The sequence below is a fragment of the Leucoraja erinacea genome, chromosome 11, assembly GCF_028641065.1.
Source record: "Leucoraja erinacea ecotype New England chromosome 11, Leri_hhj_1, whole genome shotgun sequence".
Classification (NCBI taxonomy): Eukaryota; Metazoa; Chordata; class Chondrichthyes; order Rajiformes; family Rajidae; genus Leucoraja; species Leucoraja erinaceus.
In genome coordinates this window covers 3,357,858-3,378,398 of record NC_073387.1, presented here as the reverse complement: position 1 = coordinate 3,378,398, position 20,541 = coordinate 3,357,858, and the positions used below count along the sequence as shown (strand labels likewise).

Sequence of the window (20,541 nt, the reverse complement as noted above, 5' to 3'; positions counted from 1 at the left end):
TGCAACCACAGTGCTGGAAAAAGGTCTTGTGGACAAATGAGACGAAGATTAACTTGTATCAGAGTGATGGCAAGAGCAAAGTATGGAGGAGAGAAGGAACTGCCCCAGAACATACTGCCTAATCTGTGAAACACAGTGGTGGGGGTGCTATGGCCTGGGCATGCATGGCTGCTGAAGGTACTGACTCACTTATTTTCATTGATGAGACAACTGCTGATGGTAGTAGCATAACGAATTCTGAAGTGTGTGGACACATACTATCTGCTCAAAAATCAAACTCATTGGCCAGCGGTTCAATTTACATCAAGGTAATGATCTCAAACATACTGTTAAAGTAACAAAGGAGTTTTTCAAAGCTAACAAAAGGTGAATTCTTGAGTGGCCAAGTCAATCACCTGATCTAAACCCAATTAAGCATGCCTTTTATATGCTGAAGAGAAAACTGAAGGGGACTAGTCCCCAAAACAAGCATAAGCTAATGATGGCTGCAATACAGGCCTCGCAGAGCATCACCAGAGAAGACACACAGCAACTGGTGATGTCCATGAGTCACAGACTTCAAGCGGTCATTGCATGCAAAAGATATGCAACAAAATACTAAAATTGACTCCTTTCATTTACATGATATTGATGTGTCCCAAACATTATGGTGCCCTGAAATGGGGGGGACTATGTATAAACACTGCTGTAATTTCTACATGGTGAAACCAAAATGTATAAAAACAGCCTTTTTTAAAATCTAACAATGTGCACTTTAACCACATGTGATTTTTTTTTTCTATTACAAATCTCAAATTGTGAAGTTTAGAGGCAAATAAATAAATGATGGGAGGTACACAAAAATGCTGGAGAAACTCAGCGGGTGCAGCAGCATCTATGGAGCGAAGGAAATAGGCAACATTCCGGGCCGAAACGTTGCCCATTTCCTTCACTCCATAGATGCTGCTGCACCTGCTGAGTTTCTCCAGCATTTCTGTGTACCTTCGATTTTCCCAGCGTCTGCAGTTCCTTCTTAAACAATTAATGATGGGTCTTTGTCCCAAACATTATGGGGGGCACTGTACAAACCTGTACGTCTTTGGAGTGTGGGAGGAAACCGCAGATCTCGGAGAAAACCCACGCAGGTCACGGGGAGAACGTACAAACTCCCTGCAGACAGCGCCCGTAGTCAGGATGGAACCCGGGTGTGTGGCGCTGTGAGGCAGTAGCTCTACCGCTGCACCACCGTGTGGCCCCGAGATGGAGAGAGCCAGTCAGTGCTACCAACCTGAGGTGCCTCGGGTGTGTCGAGGATGAGGTCGGGCAGGTCACGCAGCAGCTTGTCGAAGGCTCCAGCCACGTCCTCGGTCAGCAGCTGCTTCCCACTCAGGTCGGCCAGGAGCCGGGAGGTGAGCTCGCGGTGGCTGGCCTTGCCCTCCAGTGACATGCTCACCGACAGGAATGGCAGCTTGCTCTTCTTGCTGCCGAGGTTCATCTGCTTCAGCAGAGTCTAGGAGGGAAGACAACATTACGCATTACGCATGGTCTTGCATGCAATCTCCTACCCCCTACCCCCCACACCATTGCCAACCACACACCTGCTACCAACAGGCACACACGGAACCTTAACATACCTTCTGCCCCATCTCCCACCTTCATTCACCCACTGGTTATATCAGAGTGCCGGCCATGTCAAACTGGATGCAAAGCACAGATGACACTCGCAGAATGAGTTGCAGTCCTCTAAGGCTTGCTGTAGTTTAGTTTAGAGATACAGCGGAAACAGGCCCTTCAGCCCTCCAAGTCGGCACTGACCGGGGATCCCCACACAGTAACACACTAGGGACAACTTAAAAAAATATTTATACATTAACCTATTAAGGCAGCCTCTTAAGACCAACAAACCTATTAACCTTACAAACCTGGAGTGTGGTAGGAAACCGAAGATCTCGGAGAAAACCCACACAGGTCACGGGGAGAAGGTACAAACTCCGGGCAGCCAGCACCCATAGTCAGAATGGAACCCGAGTCTCTGGAGCAGTGAGGCAGCAGCTCTACCCACTGCGCCACCATGCTGCCTCGCGACGGAAGTGCGGGAAGATTACAACCCAACGTCAATAAGCGCGGTTGACCGAATGCTGGGCTCCAAGCTCCAAGCAATCACCTCTTGGCCTTCTCCTTCCCAAGTGTCCATGTCTTTCACTCTTCATGGATCAATCCAACATTACTTCCCCATCCCTTCTGCCCGATGTCAAGGATCAGGAACTGGAATGTCAAACCAGCCAAAAGATTTTTATAATTACTGCATTATTGCCAAGGACAGAGACTGCACCATCCAATCCTTCTCGACTACCAATAGCTAAGAGTAGAAACAGTGATCTAGGCACTGGGTTTACTAATCCAGAGAAGGTTAATTCATACCCACTATTGCAGCTCAAGAATTGAAACAGGAAGGCATTAATATCAGTAGGGGTGACCAAGAAATGATCATTTACCATTAAAAACATAATAGATTCATCATGAGGAAGGAAAACTGGCAACATTTCCCGGATTGACCCATATGTGACTTCAGCTCCGCAATGATAAGGCCAAATTTTAACCAACCCCTGTTTCTAGCATAGTTCATGTGATAGGAGCAGGCCATTCGGCTCATCAATTATACTCCGTCAAATCATGGCGGATCTATCTTCCCCTCTCAACCCCATTCTCCTGCCTTCTCCCCATAACCCCCGAGTCCCGTATTAATCAAGAATCTATCTATTTATCTCTGCCTTAAACATATCCATTGACACGGCCTCCACAGCCTTCTGTGGCAATGAATTCCACAGATTCACCACCCTCTGCCTAAAGAAACATCCTAAAGGAATGTCCTCTTATTCTGAGGCCGTGGCCTCTGGTCCTGGATTTTCCCACTAGTGGAAACATCCTCTCCACATCCGTTCTATCCAGGCATGTTGTTCAAACTAATTCTCAAGGACAAGCGATGCCAGACTTGTCAATGATGCAAGAACAAGAACATAATCCAGAATCCGTGAAGTAAAACTGTGACCATATGACTCGGTCACATATCAAGTCCTGCTCATATCTACTCATCAGTAATAATATTGGATTTTAAATTCCAACTTCCGCCTATTGAGCAACAATATTGTGTATTTTTAGATGACTTTTATTAATAAACCTGCTACTAGCAGCAGTTAACAGAGGCAAAGAATCTATTACCCCCTTAACTTCCTCCATTTGACCTGGTGTCACGCTTTTGCAGATATCCCCTTTGTGCAATCCAGCTCTCCGCCAACCTCTGCAACTTGGAATTGAGGACTTTTTTCTCTCTCCTGCACAAGTATTTTTTAAACTGGCAAAAGATTGAAAGGTGTTGATGGTGGTTAACATTCTGCCTCTTCTCCCTGCATCAAATCCATGTACAGGTGCACCACTCACTCCTGAGAGTCCGATCACCATTTGCCATTTTGCTTCCCTGTAATTTGTGCTTTATTCCTTCTCAAACTTCTTAAGCATCCCTTCAAAGAAACATAGAAATTAGGTGCAGGAGTAGGCCATTCGGCCCTTCGAGCCTGCACCGCCATTCATTATGAAAATGGCTGATCATCCAACTCAGTATCCCATCCCTGCCTTCTCTCCATACCCCCTGATCCCTTTAGCCACAAGGGCCACAGCTAACTCCCTCTTAAACATAGCCAACAAACTGGCCTCAACTTCCTTCTGTGGCAGAGAATTCCACAGATTCACCACTCTCTGTGTAAAAAAATGATTTTCTCATCTCGGTCCTAAAAGATTACCCCCTTATCCTTAAACTGTGACCCCTAGTTCTGGACTTTCCCAACATCGGGAATAATCTTCCTGCATCTAGCCTATCCAACCCCTTAAGAATTTTGTAAACTTCTATAAGATCCCCCCTCAATCTTCTAAATTCTAGTGTGTACAAGCCGAGTCTATCCAGTCTTTCTTCATATGAAAGTCCTGCCATCCCAGGAATCAGTCTGGTGAGCCTTCTCTGTACTCCCTCTATGGCAAGAATGTCTTTCCTCAGATTAGGAGACCAAAACTGCATGCAATACTCCAGGTGTGGTCTCACCAAGACCCTGTACAACTACAACTTCGAAAGAACACATGTCCCCAACTTCTTACCCCCAACTACTTCGCTTGAAGCTTGATTTCAAACTTTAGTTACTTGATTCATGAGATTCGAGCCTGATTCAAGGGATGCCACATAATTCAAGATTTGACACATCCTACCCTAGCGTTATGTGCATTTCTCTTTAAACATCCTGCCGAATGTTTCTTGATTTTTGGTCAAAATCTACATTTGACTTTAATTAATCAACCAGGGCTGGAGGCTCCACAGAACAAGATTCTCACTGTTATCTGATCCCACATCTTTGAAGAACCATTGAACATTCAGTGCAGGGATTTCCACTTGAGAGAAGGACTGGGAATCACACTTACAGCAACCTCTTTGGTATCGCCGTGTTGAAAGTACTCCTGAATAATGGGGGTCACTGCTTTTTCAAACTCGCTGTCATCCAGCTCAGGAACAACTGTCTGGAACACAGTTTCACCCTGCAACAAAGAAGGCATCAGTTACTGGCACACTCAAGAGACTCATCACCAGACCAAGTAAGGAGCCAGTTCAAGTGTTAGATCACAGGGTTTGGTGTAAGCCAACCTTCCCCTTGCTCCTACTCAGCCACTCAGATTGATTAGTAGCAGTTCAGTGGCTTGCAGAGCCACTGCCTCAAAAAGCCAGGGACCAAGGTTCAACCCTGACCACAAATGCTCTCTATTAGGAGTTTGCACATTCGCCCCATTACCGTGCAAGTTTCCTTCTGTTTCCCCCCACATCCCAAAGGCACGGCAGTTAGTAGATTAACCTGTTCACAGATTGACAAATTATAGGAGTAGAATTATGCCATTCGGCCCATCCAGTCTACCCTGCCATTCAATCATGACTGATCTCTGCTTCCTAATCCCATTTTCCTGCCTTTCCTCCCCATAACCTTTGACACCCATTCTATCAAGAATTTGTCCATCACAGCCTTAAAAATACCCACTGACTTGGCCTCCACCGCCCTCTGTGGCAATGAGTTCCACAGATTCACCACCCCCTGAATAAATACGTTCCTCCTCACCTCCTTTCTAAAAGAGCGCCCTTTAATTCCGAGGCTGTGACCTCAGGTCCTACACTCTCCCACCAGTGGAAACATCCTTTCCACACGGCCAAGATTTTTGTTTCGCCTGTTCACTCTGACCCGAGTATACTCGGGGGTGGCACTGAACAGGTTAATGGGCCAATGAAAGTTACCACTGGAGTATGTGGGTGGTAAAATCTGAGAGTCGTTGATGGAAATTTGGAGAGAATAGGTCACAGGGGAATAAATTAGTGATGGAACATGATCATGATGCCAGTCGGCATGGATTTAATGGGCATAATGGCCTCTTTCCATGAAATATAAAAATATTCCTGATTGTACCTCAACACCATTCCCAGTCTTTGCTCAATTATCTACCACCTCACCTCAAAAACATAACTAACTTCGGAATTGGCTTTTTTTTTTTTTTTAAAGTGAATGATAGGAACTTTTACCCTGTGATTGGGAACCGCAGTTCCAATTTCAATCCTGATGCACCCACCTTGAACTTCACAATTGTGTGTGAAGGCAGGAACACTTAAATGATAGACTTAGAATGACCCATCTGGCATCATTGAAGAAACGGTAAACTAAACTGAAGGTTTCAAAGGTCTTTTATTGTCACATGTACCAATTAAGGTACAGTGATCAGCGAATTACCATAGAGCCGTAGGGAGGAAAAAAGCAACAGGACACACAACTACATAAAAGTTAACATAAACATCTATCACAGTGGATTCCCCCACATTCCTCACTGCGGAGATTCGGAGGCTGCAACTGCGGGTCTATCGGACGGGGGCACTGAGAGCCCGCGGGTCCCTGGAGGGAGACCACTTTTCAGGGCTCCCGCAACGGCGACTTCTCCCGCCTGAGTTGCGGGGTTGAAGAGCACCTGAGCAGGGCCTTACATCACCGCCCCGCACGGCTTGGAATGGCCGCGGGACTGTGCGAGCGCACGCCGGGGGCTCTAACATCAAGGTGTGCGACCTTGCATCATCCGGCGTGGCTTTAATGGCCACTGGACAATCGCCATCGCCATCGCCAGCCGGGGGCTTTGACTTTGACTGACATCGGGGGGGGGGGGGAGTGCAGTGGAGAGATAAGTTTTTTTGGCCTTCCATCACAGCAATGTGATGGATGTTTATGTAAATTATGTTGTGTCTCGGGTCTATTTGTTTGTAATGTATGGCTGCAGAAACGACATTTCGTTTGGACCTCAAGGGGTCCAAATGACAAATAAATTGTATCTTGTATTTTGTGATGCAAGGCAAAAAATTCCAATCTACTTCCTCTTTAGGCACGCCTACATAGCAAAACTGAGAAGGGAAGTTAAAATACTTCTTTTGTGATAGAAATTGGAAGAGATAAACTATCCAATGAATAAAGAAATGTAAAAATAGCTAAAATAAATTAAGGCAATTGTATTAACACAATAAACCCAGAGAGGTAGTCAAAAAAACTGTGAACATGCGCGCTGTGTATGAAAACTGCATTCGTAACCTTGCTGAATGGGCGCTTTCAGCTTGAGGTACATGTTCTAGGGGCACAGCCTTCTAACCATATAACCATATAACAATTACAGCATGGAAACAGGCCATCTCAGCCCTTCTAGTACGCGCCAAACACTTATTTTCCCCTAGTCCCATCTACCTGCACTCAGACCATAACCCTCCATTCCTTTCCCGTCCATATAACTATCCAATTTATTTTTAAATGATAAAATCGAACCTGCCTCCACCACATCCACTGGGAGCTCATTCCACACAGCTACCACTCTCTGAGTAAAGAAGTTCCCCCTCATGTTACCCCTAAACTTCTGTCCCTTAATTCTCAAGTCATGTCCTCTTGTTTGAATCTTCCCTACTCTCAATGGGAAAAGCTTATCCACGTCAACTCTGTCTATCCCTCTAATCATTTTAAAGACCTCTATCAAGTCCCCCCTTAACCTTCTGTGCTCCAAACAATAAAGACCTAACTTGTTCAACCTTTCTCTGTAACTTAGTTGCTGAAACCCAGGCAATATTCTAGTAAATCTCCTCTGTACTCTCTCTATTTTGTTGACATCCTTCCTATAATTAGGCAACCAAAATTGTACACCATACTCCAGAATTGGCCTCACCATGCCTTATACAATTTTACCATTACATCCCAACTTCTATACTCAATGCTCTGAATTATAAAGGCTAGCACACCAAAAGCTTTCATTACCACCCTATCTACATGAGATTCCACCTTCAGGGAACTATGTACAGTTATTCCTAGATCCCTCTGTTCAACTGCATTCCTCAATTCTCTACCATTTACCATGTACGTCCTATTTTGATTTGGCCTGCCAAAATGTAGCACCTCACACTTATCAGCATTAAACTCCATCTGCCATCTTTCAGCCCACTCTTCGAAATGGCTTAAATCTCTCTTTAGACTTTGAAAATCTACTTCATTATCCACAACACCTTATCTTAGTATCATCTGCATACTTACTAATCCAATTTACCACACCATCATCCAGATCATTGATGTATATGACAAACAACAGTGGACCCAACACAGATCCCTGAGGCACCCCACTAGTCACCGGCCTCCAACCTGACAAACAGCCATCCACCATTACTCTCTGGCATCTCCCATTCAGCCACTGTTGAATCCATCTTGCTACTCCACCATTAATACCCAACAATTGAACCTTCTTAACCAACCTTCCATGAGGAACCATGTCAAAGGCCTTATTGTGCCTCCCGGTATCAAAGGTATCAAAGAAATTGGACAGTTCGGGCACTTTTGTTGTGCCCTGTGCTGAAGTTTGTCTTGGACATCCAACACAGAGTGCGGGTGCACGCACCAAGACTGCCCAGGTACGTGCAGTGACATTGGGCAACCCTCAAAGCTGTGCACATTGTCGTGTAGGAAAGAACTGCAGATGCTGGTTTAAACTGAAGATAGCTGCAAAAAGCTGGTGTAACAGGCAGCATTTCTGAAGATAAGGAATAGGTGACTTTTCAGGTCGAGACCCTGCTTTAGACTGAGAGTCAGGGTGACAGGGAAACAAGAGATATAGACAGTGTCGAGAGAGATATAGAACAAATTAAGTAAAGATATACAAAACTAATTAACAATGACAAAGAAACAGGCCGTTGTTGGCTGTGGGCTGTGAGAACGAGGGCAGGCAGAGACTCGACAAGACGACTTTGAAGCTGGGTGGGGGAGGGATAGAGAGGAGGGGGAGGGATTATAGACCTTAAATTGTTCTGCAACACCAACAAATCTAACCAGTCTCCACACGCCCGCAAGGGAAAATGAAACACCAGTCAGCAGAACAACTGAAATAACCTAATGTATGGATGCCAACACATCTTCAATGTTCCCTATACCTGAACTTTCATTAGAGGATCGCACTAATATCCTAGAATATGACAACAGAAAAGCAACAGGGTGCTCTTTCCTACAATATCTATGTGTTGTCGCTCCTGCAATATATCCTGACATATGGGTTGTGATATATGAAACAAAACCTTCGGTAACCCAATGAAAGCATTAGGGATGTTCAGCAATGTCCCAAATAATCACTGCACAAGAGCAATTGAACGCACGTTAAAAACCAAGAATACCTCCATACAGTGGCGGGAAAATTCTACATCAGAAGATACCACAGGGTGGTGCTGCGATGGCAGCCTCGCCAACAGTCTGTATGTCTTTTCGGGGTTTATTTGTTATTTTTAGTGTGTTTGCGTTAATGATCTCTGGTTTGTTTTATGTGGGGGGTGGGCGGTGGTGGCGGGGGAAACTTTTTTTCCAATCTCTTACCTTGACGGAGATGTGATTGTTTTCCAGATTGTATCTCTGGTCGCTCTGCGGCCTGTCATCATGAAGCTGGCGGCCTTGCTCGAAACTGACTTTGAGCCCCACAGCAGGGCCGTGGACTTCCCATTGGAGCCTGCGATCCCTTCCTTGGGATCGACGCTCGAACCGTGGCCTGTGGATTTTACCATCGAGGAGCTCGCAGTCTCGGGTAGAGATCGATGTCGGGAGCGCCAAAGGACGCAGAAGGTTTCGACCAGCCCGGGATCAGATTGCCCGGCGTATGGGAGCTGAGAATCCCCCCCAATGCAGGAGCTTGATCGCCGCCACGAGAGAACAAACAACGGGAGATCTACGGGAGCCAAGATCGTCTCGTCAACGGAAGGCTCGAGGCCCCCGACCGCGGGACAACAAGGAAGGGAAAAGATTGAACTTTTTTTCGCCTTCCATCACAGTGAGGATTGTGGAGGAGTCACTGTGGTGGATATTTATGTTAAAATGTATTTTGTGCGCTCTGTTGCTCTTTATTGGTATGACTGTATGGCAAATCAAATTCCTTGTACGTTGCAAAACATTCTTGGCTAATAAAGTATAATTATGATTATGATTACCTCCCCCCCCCCCCCCCCCCCCCCCCTGTCCCAACACCATAAGGTTCATAAGGTTCACTAGCCAGGTCAGTCATACAATTTAAAAAAGCAACAGACTCAAAAAACAGATTTTAACATGAACATCCATCACAGTGACTCCTACACATTCCTCACTTTGATGGAAGGCAAAATAAAGTTCAAGTTCTTCCCTTGTTGTTCTTCCTTGGTCCGGGGCCTCGAGACGGGACGGTCTTGAGTCCCGTAGCCGGCGGCGTTCAGACCCTCCGCTTCGGGGGGGATGTCAGCTCCCCTCGCGCCGGGCGATCGAACCTCGCGTCGGGGCTGGACGAACCTTCTGCGGCGTTGGAGCTCCCGACCAGCCTCTCCCGAGACTTTGAGCCCTTGATGGTAAGTTCGCAGGCCGCGGTGGGAGCGATCCCAGGCAAGGGATCCGCTCCGATGGTACGTCCGCGCCCCGCGGTGGGGCTCGCGACAGTCCGAGGCGGCTTTTCAACTCCATCGATGGTAGGCCGGAAGAGCCCGGAGAATGTGATCCGAAACATGATCACATCCCCGGGAAAGTAAGAACCTGAAAAAAAAGTTTCCCCCTCCCCCCACATAAAACAAACAGAAGAACATAAAAAATAAACTTTAAACAAACGCTAAAAATAACAAAAAGGATGAAAAAACGAAGACTGCCGACAGGGATGACATCTCCCTCCCCCAGCGCCCCCTGGCAACATACAGGAGATAGTTTCTCTGTGCAATCCTGTTGAAATTGCACCATATTTCTTGGATCCCCGTTTGATTGCCCCTCGACCACTTTGGTTGGAACTTCACCCGGGAGTACCTGCTTATCATCATCATAGTTGGGGTCGTGAATGTCCGGCTGCTCCACATCATACACCTGGGCTGCGGCACCCCACACACCTTTGCCTCCAGCTCCCCCTGTAACACAAAATAGGCCTCGATCAGAAGGGTTCACGCACTGATGCTCTGCCACCTTCCAGCAGGACAGAGAAGAATAAAAATCACGAGACATAACTCATTCAACCTTCTCACTCATTTGGCAAGGTGTTGGCTGATCTGACCCGTGGCTTCATATCCATTTTCCATCATCTTTATGGCACAGTAGTAGAGCCTCTGCCTTACAACGCTGGAGACCCAGGTTCAATCCTGACTACAGGTGCTTGTCTGCACCGAGTTTGTATGTTTTCTCCAAGATCTTTGGTTTCCTCCCCCACTCCAAAGACGTACAGTTTGTAGGTTAATTGGCTTTGGTATAAATGTAAAATTGGCCCTCGTGTGTGGGATTAGTGGTAGGAGTGGGGAATCGCTGGTCGGCCCTGAATCGGTGGCCAAATGGCCTGTTTCTGTGATGTATCTCAAAACTAAACTAAACCTATACATGGTTCCAGGGACACAAAAATGCTGGAGAAACTCAGCGGGTGCAGCAGCATCTATGGAGCAAAGGAAATAGGCGACGTTTCGGGCCGAAACCCTGATGGGGGGTGGCGGGGAGAAGAAAGGAAAAAGGAGGAGGAGGAGCCCGAGGGCTGAGGGATGGGAGGAGACAGCAAAGGCTAACAAAATTGGGAGAATTCAATGTTCATGCCAGCAGGTTCCAGGGATGCTGCCTAACCCATTGAGATACTCCAGCACTGTGTGTCTTCTTTCATCCATTGCTTTGTTAGAAGTTCCACCATTTTCTATGAAGTGTCACAAAGGGCGAGAGATCTCCCTCTCACTTTCAGCTCTGGTGAAGCATCCCCACCTTGGTCTGGAGTTTCCAAGCAGAGATTGATACTGGGAGTGGACATCCTCCTTTCCAATTGAACAATGTTCAGTGGTTGCATGGTGGCTGGGGCAGGCATCTCTCATGTTGGCCTTCATGCCGAGAAGATTGGAGTATAGGAGCAAGGAGGTCCTACTGCAGTTGTACAGGGCCCTGGTGAGACCACACCTGGAATATTGTGTGCCGTTTTGGTCTGCTAATTTGAGGAAGGACATTCTTGCTATTGAGATAGGTTCTCCAGGTTAATTCCCGGGATGGCGAGACTTGTATATGATGAAAGAACTGGGCTTGTATTGACTGGAATTTAGAAGGATGATCCGTGATCTTATAGAAACATATAGAATTCTTAAGGGATTGGACAGGCTAGTTGCAGGAAAATTGTTCCCCATGTCGGGGGAGTCCAGAACCAGGGTTCATAGTTTAAGAATAAGGGGTAGGCCATTTAGGACTGAGATGAGGACAAACCTTCCACCCAGAGAGTTATGAATCTGTGGAATTCTGTGCCACAGTAGGCAGTGGAGGCCAATTCACTGAGACAGAGAGAGTTACATTTAACGCCTCGGGCTAACAGATTCTAGGGACATGGGGGGGAAAAGCAGGAATGGGGTACTGATTTTGGATGATCATATTGAATGCCGGTGCTGGCTCGAAGGGCCGAATGGCCTTCTCATCTATTTTCTATGTTTTTAAGAAATTGGGAATGGACTGAGCAGCTCTGCAGCTGATATCTAATCCCATCATTACTGGGGGATTAACATGTTGGCCAAGCAACTGCCACAGTTCATGAGTCAGGTATTCATGTGCTCAGACTCCCTGGAATGCAGTTCAACCAGAGTTTGCAGCCGTGTTGCTCAGAATATTTCTGTAAGCATCTCATATACAATACAAGTGTACAGCAGTAGTACACTAAGAGAGTATACAGAGTCGTCAGATTTGGCACCATTTGCAAGTCCCAGTTGTTCTAAGCGCAGGGACCTTAATCTGACGATGAAGGTCCGTTGTTCTGGCCGACCTGTTGCAGGGTCAGCCTGGCCAAGTATAGACATGATGTCCTCCACCGCTGTAGGCCGTGGCTGCTGTCAGAGGAGTCTGAAACCATATTTGCCTGGATTTACTACTACCACTTTTGTTTCAGAGACTGGGCGGTTTCAAGTCCACAGAAGTGTTAGTGCAAGCCTGTGCACAATCCAGAATGCAGAGAGGCAATTGAATGGCTACAAGGAAACTAACAGGGATAAGGAAGCATGCGTCCATAGAAAGGCTAGAGATTTACTCTCCATTTTCAACACCTTCATCCCAATTACCTTTCTTTGGAAGGCCTCGACCCTTTCCAGATCGGGATTTCTTGTCCCCCATCTTGCCTTTGCTGCAGCCTCCATCCCCACTCTCGGAAAACGACTCGCGGCCAGACCCAGAATCACGCGACGAGCTCTTCCGCAGCTTCCTCTTGGCCTTGGCGCTCAGACGGGCTTTGTGCAGCTCCTCCTCCCGCTCAGCTAGAGAGTCAGCCTTTGCAGCCTGGCCCAGAGCATGGTCTTCAACTGCTGAAAAACACAACACACACAGGCTTTCACACCCATCTCCCACAACACAACAGGGGGCCGCACGGTGGCACAGCAGTAGAGTTGCTGCCTTACAACATCAGAGACCCGGGTTCGATCCCGACTACGGGTGCTGTCGGTACGGAGTTTGTTCGTTCTCCCCGTGACCTGCATGGGTTTTCCCCGAGATCTAAGGTTTCCTCCCACACTCCAAAGACATACAGGTTTGCAGGTTGATTGGCTTGGTATAAATGTAAATTGTCCCATGCGTGTGTATGTAGGATAGTGTTAATGTGCAGCGATCGCTGGTCGGTGTGGACTCGGTGGGCCGAAGGGCCTGTTTCTGTGCTGTATCTCTAAACTAAACTGAAACGGTCCAAGGAGCTTCACCACAACAACATCTAACAACCACCTACAGCCATAAAACTAGAAGCATTAAAACTGGTGACCACATTGTTTGTTATTGGCATTGGATCATTATCATCACACGTACCAAGCTATGATGTTTGTGTATTCTCCAGCCAAATCATACCATGCTTGAGTGCCACCAAGCTATACACAAGTATAATAGTGCACAGAGAAAAATGCCAGAGGGCCAAAAAAAAAAAAGTTTTCAGTTACCGAAAGCAAAAACGCATGTCAGAAAAAGCCACGCGAAACATTTCACACTTGGACGGGAAGTTAGCCGAAGTAGTTATTTATTTATTATTGGAAGTAATTTTATCACAAACTGGTCTGTTCGGGCACTTGTGCGGTGGCTGTGCTGAAGTTTCTCTTGGGCACCCAGTGTAGACTTTGTGTGCGTGCAACAGAGACTGCCAAGTACATTAGGTGACTTTCAAAACACATCGTGACCTTGCTGTGCACAATCCTTATGTTGTTGGTGGCAGCACCAACAAGTCTAACCTCCGACTCCAGACACCCACAAGGGAAAACATAACACCAGTCAGCAGAATAGCTCATCCTCACCATGATACCCTAACATCTACAAGCCCACATGTCTTCAGTACTGCCTAGACCTCAAATTTCATAAGAATGCATTAATTTCCTATAATCTGCCGAACTTTGTTAGGCTACCTAGGCCTTGGAGCTAAGACGCGATTTATGTAACTCCTCTTGGGTACCTTGAACCTTCCGAAGAGTCCACCAGGGACTGGAAGTAGGACAATTTTATACTGGACAATTTTATACATTTTGTTTTTCATTTATCAAGCCAATTAATCAAACCTACAAACCTGTATGTCTTTGGAATGTGGGAGGAAACCGACGATCTCGGAGAAAGCCCACGCAAGTCACGGGGAGAACGTACAAATTCCATTCAGACAGCGCCCGTAATCGGGATGGATTATGTACGCGGTTTCCGGCGTTGCATTTTGCTGTAAGGCAGCAACTCCGTGACCAGGGTGTCAAGTTCAGAGTCGGTCAAGGTGTTCCTGTTTGACGCCAACGTCTAGATCGCCAACCAGACAAGGCACTATCAGTACAAAGAGGTAAGTAATCCAGGGCAGAGGAGCGCAAGTTGCAATGAAAGGGAAGCATAGAATATGGGAAGAGACTCCTTCAGTGGAGCAGCTTCTGATCATCACAAACACAAAAAGTTAAAAGGTGTCACATGTACACTGATCAGTTGTTAAGTGACCTCTTCAGCAGCAGCCTTAACTAGATGGGAGTGAGCATTCATACCTGAAGCAGTTGCTGTAACTATCCTGTCCAGAGATTTTAGAGTTCAGCGCCATGCACATGGTATATATCTACATCCAAAAAGCCATCTTCAAGGTGAAATATTATGTCAAGTTCCTGTGTGTCCCTTGAAGGGAGACAAGAGACAATCCCACTACACTATTCAAATGGTGCAATATACTTCAGCAAATCACTGGGATAACATACGCAAACAGCTGATAGACAGGATTCCACAAACGTGGCAAAGTGCAGGAACTAATTTTTGAAGCGACGTTGAATGGGATGTGTAGGAAGGAGCTGCAGTCGCTGGTTTAAACCGAAGATGGACACAAAATGCTAGAGTAACTCAGAGGGACAGGCAGCATCCCTGGAGAGAAGGAATGGCTGACGTTTCGGGTCGAGACCCTTCTTCAGACTGAGAGTCGGGGGAAGGGAAGACACAGAGATAAGGAAGTGTAAGGTGTGAGTACCAGACATCAAATGAGGTGATCAAGGAAAATATGCAGATCATTGTTAGCTCGAAGCAACAACAAAGCATAAATTGTAATCAGGAGTGGTCAGACTAATCGGAGAACTGAGAAGGGGGAGAGTGTAGAGAGAGAGCAAGGGTTACTTGAAGTTACAGAAGTCAATATTCGTACTGCTGGGGTGTAAGCTGCCCAAGTGAAATATGTCTGTGGAATAGCAGTTTATTTGGTTATTAATCTGCGTGTTTTAATGCTACTCCACAGGGAAGTTCTTTCCTGGCAATTCAGCCCAGAGCACCTGCTCAAACCTTTGGGTGGGAAGAAGGATTAAAATCTGCACAATTCAGCGAACATTTTGTTATTGATCCTCCCCCTGTGTGGGCGAGTATTTCTGCACAGGCTCAGCTTGAGAAGGAATTTGAGGAAACCATCAAAATAAAACAGGGGGCAGTATTCCAAAAAAGGCCAGCAGAAGCCGCCAGTAGTGGTGATGCATGCACACTGCAGTCTGTTTGTGAGATGACGTTGCAGCTGGGCAGTTGCAGACTCCTGGCAATTTCCCGCCACACCCCCTCCCAGCAGCCAACCCTCTGCTTCCACATGCACAGAACTGCGATCAGAGAGAGTGCCACAACATACCCTCGCAGCAAAACACACTGCGCCTCAGAGCACACCATGAAGTGTTTAACATGCTTGCATCTGACAAGGTCAGAGTTTGGGGAAGCTGTGACTCGGCACTGTGATGCCAACACATGCAGAGACCCTTTCAGACTACTTTTCCTTCACAGATTTCCCTGCTTTGTAAACCAAGCGTTATCCAAGTATCCAGCATTGCCATAAGACTCATGGAGTATCACAGTGTGGAAACAGGCCCTTCGACCCAACTTGCCCACGCTGGCCAACATGTCCCAGCTACGCTAGTCCCACATGCCTACATTTGGTCCCTATCCCTCCAAACCTGTCCTATCCTGTCTTCTTAAATGTTGGGATAGTCCCTGCCTCAACTACCTCCTCTGGCAGCTTGTTCCATACACCCACCACCCTTTGTGTGAAAAAGTTACCCCTCAGATTCCTATTAAACCTTTTCGCCTTCACCTTGAAACTATGTCCTCTGGTCCTTGATTCACCTACTCTGGCAAGAGACTCTGTGCATCTACCGATCTATTCCTCTGAGATGTTGTTTCAAACCGGCTGAGCAGCTTCTGTAGTTCTTACCCCTCTTGCTAATTGGACCGGACGTTTCTCAAAGCCAATAGAACACTCGTGGCATGAAGATTTAATTACTTCCAGTCAACTGTTCTGATGCTGAAAATGGAATTCACATCAGCACTAAACCAACCGTTTCCTTGTGAAACCTCAGCGAATTGTGGGCACAGCCCAGACCATCACACAAACCAACCTCCCTTTCATTTAGTCCATTTATACCTCACGCTGCCTCGGCAAGGCCAGCAGCATAATCAAGGATGAGTTGCACGCTGGCCGCTCGCTCCCTCTTCTCCCCTCTCCCATCAGGCAAAAGGAAAAGAAGTGTGAAGACACACACCTCCAGATTCAGGGACAGTTTCTTCCCAGCTGTTATCAGACAACTGAATCATCTAAACACAAATAGAGAGCAGTCCTGAACTACTATATCTACCTCATTGGTGACCCTCGGACTATCCTTGATCGGACTTTACTGGCTTTACCTGGCACTAAACATTATTCCCTTATCATAGAAACATAGAAACATAGAAATTAGGTGCAGGAGTAGGCCATTCGGCCCTTCGAGCCTGCACCGCCATTCAATATGATCATGGCTGATCATCCAACTCAGTATCCCGTACCTGCCTTCTCTCCATACCCCCTGATCCCCTTAGCCACAAGGGCCACATCTAACTCCCTCTTAAATATAGCCAATGAACTGGCCTCCACTACCCTCTGTGGCAGAGAATTCCAGAGATTCACCACTCTCTGTGTGAAAAAAGTTCTTCTCATCTCGGTTTTAAAGGATTTCCCCCTTATCCTTAAGCTGTGACCCCTTGTCCTGGACTTCCCTAACATCGGGAACAATCTTCCTGCATCTAGCCTGTACAACCCCTTAAGAATTTTGTAAGTTTTTCGCCTTCTATAATATTTCTATAAAATCCCCTCTCAATCTCCTAAATTCTAGACAGAATAAACCAAGTCTATCCAGTCTTTCTTCATAAGACAGTCCTGACATCATAGTCCCTCCATCATATATCTATACACTGTAAATGGCTCGATTGTAATCATGTATTGTCTTTCCACTGACTGGTGAGCATGCACAAAAGTTTTTCACTGTACCTCGGTACATGTGGCAATAACTAAACTTGCACTATTATCTATCTCCATAGGAAGACTTGGGAGATACAGAAATGCTTAGAATGCCACCCTATCGGGCTGTTAATTAAACTGCAGGTCCTTCCACTACCTCACATCATCTTGAAGTGGGTCTGAAGAAGGGTCTCGACCTGAATCATCACCCATCCCTTCTATCCTGAGATGCTGCCCGTCCCGCTGACTTACTCCAGCATTTTGGGTGGAGGGACGGACAACCACAAATTAGAAATGAAGTGTCCTCCATAATGTTTGGGACAAAGACCCATCATTTATTTATTTGTCTCTGTACTCCACAATTTGACATTTGTAATAGAAAAAAATGCATGCGGTTAAAGTGCACATTGTCAGATTTTATTATAAGGTATTTTGATACATTTTGGTTTCACCAGGTAGAAATTACAGCTGCGTTTATACATAGTGCCCCCATTTCAGGGCACCATAATGTTTGGGGCACATGGCTTCACAGGTGTTTGTAATTGTTCAGGTGTGTTTAAATGCCTCCTTAATGCAGGTATAAGAGAGCTCTCAGCACCTAGTCTTTCCTCCAGCCTTTCAATCACCTTTGGAAACTTTTATTGCTGTTTATCAACATGAGGACCAAAGTTGCACCAATAAAAGTCAAATCAGCCATTTTAAGACCGAGAAACAAGAATAAAACCGTTAGAGACATCAGCCAAACCAAAATCAACTGTTTGGAACATCTGTAAGAGAGCACTGGCGAGCTTACTAATCGCAAAGGCCAAGGAAGACCACAGCTGATGACAGAAGAATTCTCTCTATAATAACGAAAAATCCCAAACAATTCCCACGTCCGACAGATCAGAAACACTCTTCAGGAGTCAGGTGTAGGTTTGTCAATGACCACTGTCTGCAGAAGATTTCATGAACAGAAATACAGAGGCAACACTGTAAAATGCAAACCACTGGTTAGCCGCAAAAATAAATTATGTGTCTTTGTCCCAAACATTATGGAGGGCACTGTAGCATCTAATTTCCCCTTAAAAATAATGTGCACTTTATATAACAAAACAGAAAACAGAAAATACTCAGAGCTAGCAGCATCTGCGGGGAGAGAAGCAGAATGAATAGGAAATGTTAAGAGGCAATGCGTTCCAAGTTGTGGAGGGAGTGAGAGGAGGAACAGAGGAAATGAAGGAAAGGTGTGACAGACCAAGACAGATGGGGGTGGTGGCAAGTGATGAAGTTAGTGCAGGCTAGTGCATACCAAAAGTACATTTTACACAGGTGAAATCAGATGAAAGAAGTTACCAGAAGGCGATGGCGGGAAATGGAAATGTGGGAAATAAGAGAAGACTGTTTAATTCATTGAAGATAGGCACAAAATGCTAAAGGGCCTGTCCCACTTGGCCGTCATTTGCACGCCATTTACGCGTCCTTGTAGCATGTGGGAAGTATGTGACGGGTGCATGGAGTGGCGTGGAGGAGTGTGGAGTTGCGCGCTGTATCGCGCAGCGCCAGGATTTCGTGCTGCACGTGGGACACCCTGGCGCGGCGCAACGTCTCACCTCCAACAGCAGCAGAAGCAGGAAGCGATCGCCGGGCTCGGCCTGGGGATCACGGCCGTGCGGATCCGGATCCGACCCCACTCCTACTCCTACTCCCAGAGCGGGGCCAAGACTGAAGAAGAGTCTCGACCCGAAACATCATCCATTCCTTCTCTCCAGAGATGCTGCCAGTCCCGCTGAGTTACTCCTGCATTTTGTGTCTATCTTCAAATGACGTCACGCGATCCAGACGGCTGTGCGGACGCGTGATGACGTGCGCAACAGTCGCGCGTCAGTCAAGGCCGGCCTGTCACGTAAATGACGGCCAAGTGGGACTGGCCCTTAACCCAGCACGACAGGTTGCATCTCTGGAGCGAAGAAATGTGTGACGTTACTGGTTGAGACCCTTCTTCAGAGGACTTCCTCATAGTTCAGGACTGAAAGCTGTAATGTGTCTCATCAGAAGGCAAGATTACATTTCCTGTTAGGCTTGGTTGTATACAGCTCTGGTCACCACATTACAGGATGTGGCAGCCATCGAAAGAAGGTGGAGCCGCAGTAGAGCTGCTGCCGTACAGCGCCAGAGACCCAGGTTCAATCCCGGGTGCTTGTCTGTACAGAGTTTGTACGTTCTCCCCGTGACCTACATGGGTTATCTCAGAGATCTTCGGTTTCCTCACACACTCCAAAGACGTACAAGTTTGTAGGTTAATTGGCTTGGTGTAAATGTAAAATTATCCCTAGTGTGTGTAGGATAGTGTTAATGTGCGGAATCTGTGGTTGGTTCGGACTCGGTGGGCCAAAGGGCCTGTTTCAGCGCTGTATCTCGTAACTAAATTAAACTAAAAAGAAATTCACGAAGATATTGTCTGGAACAGAGGTCTGTAGTTATAAAGAGAGATTGAACAGTCTGGATTTATTGTCACATGAATATAGACATCTGAAAGGTAGCCTTTTGGAGCTATATAAAATAATGCGGGTCACCGATGGACTAGATCATCAATCTTTCTCCCAATCGCTGGGGAGTCTAGAACCAGAGGGCAGAGGTTTAAGTGGCAGAAGTGAGAGGGGAGAAATTTAAAGGGGATTTGGCAGTCAAGTGTTTCAGGGAGAAGATGGCGAATATTGAGAATGAGCTGGCCACAGAGGTAGCCTGGGCAGATATAATAACCACATTTAAACGCCTTTTAGACATTAATATCGGAAAACAATTAAGGGATATGGGCCATGGAATTGGCGTCATGGGATTAGCATCAGGCAAATGGGATTAGCATAGAAAGACATCATGGACAGCAGGGACAAGGTGGGCCAAAGGGCCTGCTTCTACGCAGCACAAGTCCATGACTCTATGACAGTCATAGCCTGTCCATGCATGGACAGCCATAGCTGGAGCCCAAAGAGAAGGTAGCGAGCATGGGACAACTAAAGCAGCAGGATGCTGGAATCTTAGGTTTACCTTGCGGACTAAACAGAGAGCATCTGCATTCACCGACCTCCATTCGATTTTTTTTTAATATACAGTCAAAAAGACAACATTGCGAGGAACAAATTAAGTGCACTGAACCTGAAGTAATATATCAATCATAATATAATAGACGCATGAGATGTGTTGGGATCCCTGGAGAGAGGAGGGGAAAAAGGCAGGTGTTACTCTTCCTGAAGTTCCAATGAAAGGCGCGAGTGAGAGATGGAAGAATGAGAG

General features: G+C 46.4%; 1 protein-coding gene across 2 annotated transcripts in view; it reads right to left on the bottom strand.

Moving 5' to 3' along the window:
* The window catches only part of LOC129701419 (programmed cell death protein 4-like), a 54,133-nt gene that overhangs the window by 17,116 nt on the left and 16,476 nt on the right, over window positions 1-20,541 (bottom strand). The window contains exons 2-5 of one of the 2 annotated variants that reach the window (XM_055642575.1): window positions 12,611-12,850; window positions 10,362-10,459; window positions 4,444-4,557; window positions 1,268-1,489 (exon numbers count right to left, since the gene is read on the bottom strand). In XM_055642575.1, coding sequence (XP_055498550.1) covers window positions 1,268-1,489; window positions 4,444-4,557; window positions 10,362-10,459; window positions 12,611-12,850 — 674 coding nt within the window. The remainder of the gene's footprint in view (window positions 1-1,267; window positions 1,490-4,443; window positions 4,558-10,361; window positions 10,460-12,610; window positions 12,851-20,541) is intronic. The other variant, XM_055642576.1, reaches the window with a different exon arrangement.